The sequence below is a fragment of the Schistocerca piceifrons genome, chromosome 1 (assembly GCF_021461385.2).
Source record: "Schistocerca piceifrons isolate TAMUIC-IGC-003096 chromosome 1, iqSchPice1.1, whole genome shotgun sequence".
Classification (NCBI taxonomy): Eukaryota; Metazoa; Arthropoda; class Insecta; order Orthoptera; family Acrididae; genus Schistocerca; species Schistocerca piceifrons.
In genome coordinates this window covers 341,439,990-341,445,989 of record NC_060138.1, presented here as the reverse complement: position 1 = coordinate 341,445,989, position 6,000 = coordinate 341,439,990, and the positions used below count along the sequence as shown (strand labels likewise).

Sequence of the window (6,000 nt, the reverse complement as noted above, 5' to 3'; positions counted from 1 at the left end):
TACACAGTGGTGGCCTTAGATGTAACAATTAGGGGAGACTCAGAAAAAGGCAGTCTTGGACAGCAGAAAGCATAACAAATCATTGTATATTTAGACTTTCTTTATCAAAACATAAGAAGCTTCTTAAATAAGAAAGATGAGCTTCTGATACCAATACAAAGCATTGAATAATCTGAAGGTATTTCTGCAGATGTGTTATGCATAACAGAATGTTTTGGGAAATAACAGAAATTGAACACACACATTTACATGGGTGCAAGTTAACATCACATTACTGTAGGAGGAATACAATATTCAGTCACACTGTGACCATCTGACGGAAGCCTCAATAGCTATCTTTTGCAGTGCAGACTACTGAGAGACATGCAAGAAGAGAGTCAATGAGGTTCTGGAAGGTACCAACAGAAACGTGGAGCCATGCCAACTCCAGTGAGTGTCAAGCTGTGCTAAGTTTCTCGGTTGAGGATCCATGTGCAAACAACCCCTTCGAGGTGGTCCCACAGATTCTCCATTGGGTTTAAATCCGGGAAGATTGATGGCCAGGTGATTAAAATAAAGTCATCCTGGTGCTTTTTGAACCACACACTGCACTGTGGACTGTAAGACACACTTCCTGAGACTGCAGCTTTGTGTGTGTGTGTGTGTGTGTGTGTGTGTGTGTGTGTGTGTGTGTGTGTGTGGTCACCAATGAACAGCAGTCAGCATGGGTGCATGAACTAAACAGGTGTTGCAGAGGTCTATACACAGCAATATTCATTGAGGAGCCGTTGCTGACAACCCCTTGGTTTATCTGGGTGGACATTTGCTCTACAGTTGCACATCTATTTGCCTCCACAACTCTGCAACTGTCATTCACCCATCATCTGTGGTCACCCATCATCTGTGGCCCATGGTGCACCACAGTTACCTTGGCACCAGTTTTGTATAATGCTATTTTGCCATGCACAGTATACTTTAACCATGCCAGCATGTGAACAGTTTACAAATTTAGCTATTTCAGAAATGCTTCCACCCTTGCCCCAAAAGACAATGGTCATACCCTTTTGGACATCAGATAGATTGCTCCGTTTTCACGTTGCGACAACTTCACTGTTTTCTGTCTCTCCCCAAAATGCTTTATATACTCTCCACTGCTAGTGCTAATATCCGTGAGTTGTTATTGCTCATTGACAATGAACATAGGCGATGGTCGCATTACTGTGACTGGAGTCAAGGAGGAGTGGCCATATATACAAAATGTGGATTAAAGTCTCATGCTCTTGAAGGAGCAATGCTTTGGCTGTCTTTACGAGTATGGTCAATATTAAGGAAGCAGCATTCTCAGTAAATGGGAAGGAAGGGGGTTAGCAAAAGACTTTGAAACCCGTTGCCTGAGACACCGTTATCGTTATGACAAAACTAAGTTGGTCTGTGGGTATTAATATATAAAATACATGTATTTACTAACAGTTCATAGCCACTGAAGCAGTTAAGCTTACTTGCAATTTAGTGTAATAATAATAATAATAATAATAATCCTCATCGTCGTGCAGGGCCTAATGAAACCTTTCCTCTTTGTATGAACACCAGCGCTACTTTGGAAATCCAAGCCCGCATCTCGTGGTCGTGCGGTAGCGTTCTCGCTTCCCACGCCCGGGTTCCCGGGTTCGATTCCCGGCGGGGTCAGGGATTTTCTCTGCCTCGTGATGGCTGGGTGTTGTGTGCTGTCCTTAGGTTAGTTAGGTTTAAGTAGTTCTAAGTTCTAGGGGACTTATGACCACAGCAGTTGAGTCCCATAGTGCTCAGAGCCATTTGAACCATTTGGAAATCCAAAAGTAACATTTTTTCTTAAATAATTGCAATGACGATTGTTAATACAACAATATTGAACCTCCTGCCTTAATATTACAGTGTTTTGGAATCTTTTGGGTAACGCTAATCTACTGCTTTACATACGACATGGTGTGTTTACAATTATAAGTCATTGTCGGCTCTTATTTATGAGTCTATGCTTTCTACGATATGCTCCGTCATTGGACCATTTTTTGGGTATTATTCATATATTTACTGGTCCCAATGTTTTTGCTTTATTAGTCCACTTAATTTTGGCCCTCGATTTACGTTATCAACACCAATGGCATAAAACCCGTTTTCTCACTGAGCTGAAATATCAGGTCCTAAAAAATATACAAATACGAGCCAACAATGACACTAAGCTTAACAGAAGTACAGTATTCATGACACCAAAAGTTAACAAACGCGGTTTTACTGTATGAAACTGGTATAGACTATCAGACGAACAGCGGACTCTTGCGTGGGTGGTCCGCTACAATAACCTTCTCTTTTGCGCGACTTCCTCTTCACGCTTTGAGAAGCTACAAAAACTACAAGAACTTTCACTGTCATCGGTAGCGTCGTCTGCAACATCGGGACCCTTTGAGAGAGAAAGTGCGTCAAAAACTAGAGAGGAATGGAATAAATGGAAATAATGCAATGAACTTTAGTTATTTATGTCCATTCAGGTCATTTTGCTGTCTCTGTAGAATTAACGATGCATTACTGCAATAATTATTTCAGTTTACTAATGTCAAACGGGTTTGTATCTCATCAGTCAGACATGTCTTCGTCAAGATCTTTGAACAGAATGTTTATTTAGAAATCATTGACAGTTTCGTCTGTACGAAAGAAAGTAAAATCATTATCTCAATCATGTTGCAAATTTTACGTATTAGTATTTCTTCTGGAAAGATAGTATCCTCTGTTGTGGCTATATTTAACCACCTTTCCGGCTGTATATGGAAGAAGTAAGTGGGTGTCTACTGAACCATGGATAATTTGACTCCTGAAGACGAAGATTTTCCTGGCAGGCTTTTACACCAGGTAATCTCAAAATTTAAAATGCATGTAAAATTAAGCGTCTGAATTTGATGTGTAATATTTTATGTTACATGTATTAAGTGTGAAATATTCTTTTTTGTTTGTTGGACGAAAAATGTTAGATGATTAAGACAGCTTTTTGAGAAACAGGCCGCGGTTTGCAATGTTATATTAACAATCACTGTTTGAAGTTTCTACACAGAATAGGAGACTTAAGTTTCACAAGAGAAGTACGAATCTTAAATGTGTTTCTCATTGATCATCATAGGACAATATAGTAGACAACCTGTAATGATGCAGCCTGTCTCATTGATAGTAGTCATCAATCCACGCCGTTAATTACATGGACATACTGATGTAATGTAGCACAAAGCAAACACAGAAGCGGTCACTCTTATATTTCTTCCAGTTTGCATACAGCACTACTTGTGACATATACTTATTATGTGGCATCCAAACAATGCTGCAGTCCAATGTGACACTCGGATATTTCTGTTTTGTACTGCTGTTTCGCCCCAGGAGAATTAGAAGTTCCTCATTGCCTCCTGATTTCTCAGGTAAAGTCAACTTGCGTAGATTTTCTGTGTGTGGGTTGAGTGTGTTTGTTTTATGACAAGCAGAGACAATGTCTAGGGTTGTTGACAACATCTGCATTCTCAAATATCTTGCTGTGGACAATGATAGCATGATTGTTGCTATCCATGAAATGTCAGTTCCCTTCAGGTAAGGGTTGGTCAATAGCATAAATATTCTGGAATCAGATGTGCATCAATCTTTCTCTATGTGTCTTCAGATGATTAGTCTTTGCAGCTACTAGCGTAGGTGGTACAAGGAAATTAATCAGTAATTTGTTAGGGGCTTTTTTCTCTTCTGTAAAACATTGGTAAACCCAGGCTTGCCCCCTTTTTTTGCAAATGCTGCAGTAATCGATAATGAAATACTAGCTAGTTTTTTTTATATATAATGATTGAAAGTGGTTCAAAGATTGGTAGCTTGGTTAAATGTTCAGAAATGTGAAATTGTGTGCTTCATGAAATGCAAGAACATAATATCCTATGCACAATATCAAATAGATACAGTTGGAATCAGTCAATTCATACAGATTTACATTTGCCTGTACCATACATCTGCACTCTAAAAACCACTGTTGTGCATGGCAGAAGATACCCCCCCCCCTCCATATCATATATTAGGATTTCTTAAACAACTGTTGCCAGGAAAAGGAACTCCTCATAAGACAAATGGGCAGCTTTGAAAGACGAAATAGTGAAGGCAGCAGTGGATGAAATAGGCAGAAAGATCTGCGTCAAAACAAGGCCTCCTTAATAGGTGACATTTGTTGCAAGAATCAACTGTGACAGAAATACTCTCCTGATATGTAAGGTATAGAAATACCCTCAGACTTCAAGAAGACTTTAATAATCTCAATTCCAAAAAAGGTAGGTGTTGATAGATGTGAGAAGCTCTGAATCATCAGTTTAATAAGTCGTGGGCCGCATGGGATTAGCCGAGCGGTCTAAGTCGCTGCAGTCATGGACTGTGTTGCCGGTCCCGGCGGAGGTCCGTGCTGACACTGTGGCTTACCGTAGAAGATAGACTGATAAACGGCTAACCTACATTTACAGCATTTGTGTATTTAGAGAAATTTTGGCAATGTTGATTGGAATACATTCTTTTAAATTCTTGACATATAAGATACACGGGGTAAAAAGGTATCTAAAATTTGAACAAAAACTGGACTGCTACTATGAGAAGTACATTAAAGGAAAACCCAGTATTGTCTGGAAAGTTCAAGTTGTATGGACGTCTGGTTTCAACTGGAGGAGTTGTTGCCTGAAACAGATGTGTAAATGTACATTGGAGAATGTGATGCAATGTCTGGGTGATCTACCAAAAGTGGTATTTTGTGGACAAAAATCTTCAGGCAGTAGGAGTAAATGATACTTTTGTTCTGTATTGCATGATCTGAAATACAGTGTTCCATTACAAAACAGGTACAAAGCTCTGTCTGAAGACAGTGAAAATGTGTGAAAAGTACTGCAGTGTCATAAAAGAATGCTTAATTGACCGAAACAAGCATAGACAGATTTCATTCACATTACAATCTAGGCTTAACATTCATGAATGCACAAACTTGCAGAGGAAAAACAATTATAAACTACAGAAATCATATCAGGCATTGTCATAAGAAGGTGAAGGGTGAAATATTCATCTTATCCACAAGCCATGGAAAGGGTTTACCTGTAATCATGGCAGAGAAGTATGTACAGTACATAGTGACAAGAAACACAAAACCAAGTGTACCATTAAGTGAAGTGCTCAGGTAGTGTGATAAATTGGTGAAAAAGGTACCAACTGGATCGTAATTGGGAGAAGTGGGGTTTCTACCCTGTCCGGCCATCCCGACTTAGGTTCTCCATGGTTTTGTCAAGTTGCTAAGATGAGTGCTGGACTAGTTCCTTTGATAAGACCATGACCAACTTCGTGCCCTATCTTCACCTAATCTTATCATAATCTGTGCGTGTTTATACATGTATATATTATTTCTGTCATGTACCTGACATGTGCTGTATTATTGTGCTGAATGATCAAAGGACAAATAAATAAATAAAAATGAAAAAATTGATTCCTTTTATAGACTACCAAGCCCCCCCCCCTCTCCCCACAACCCCCAAATATAACCAGAACTTTAGAGAAAACCCTGAGTCCACCTGTGCATATGTTCCTCAATCATACTGTTGTCATTGAAGGAGACTTTAATTGTCCAACAACCAAGTGGGATAGTTATAGTTCTGTAAGCAGTGGGTTTGACAAAATCTTTCTGTGACACAAAACAAAATGCATCCTCTTAAAAACTACATAGAGCAGATAGGTTGGAAGCTCAATCATAACAGTAATATATTAGATCTAATGGCAACAAATAGACCTGACCTCTTTGAGGAAATCATGTTGAAATTGGTATCAATGACTGTGAGATAGTTGTGGCAAAAGAGAACTGGAAACTTAAACAAGCAGGGGCAGGACCTTATAGAGGAACTGTAGTTCAAGTTTAGAAGAATAATTGACCAAGAACTACATAAATACATGCATGCATGTAGTAGAAAGGTTTGCAATGGGAGGTACCATCCATGTTATACAGTCTCT

The 6,000-nt window shown here is 39.3% G+C and overlaps 1 protein-coding gene across 1 annotated transcript in view; it reads left to right on the top strand.

Annotated features, from left to right (window-relative positions):
* Nucleotides 1-2,465: 2,465 nt before the first annotated feature.
* Nucleotides 2,466-6,000, top strand: part of LOC124801786 (serine/threonine-protein phosphatase 6 regulatory ankyrin repeat subunit A-like) — a 36,189-nt gene continuing 32,654 nt past the window's right edge. Inside the window, exon 1 of the mRNA XM_047263100.1 lies at nt 2,466-2,859. Coding sequence (XP_047119056.1) covers nt 2,806-2,859 — 54 coding nt within the window. The 5' untranslated portion in view covers nt 2,466-2,805. The remainder of the gene's footprint in view (nt 2,860-6,000) is intronic.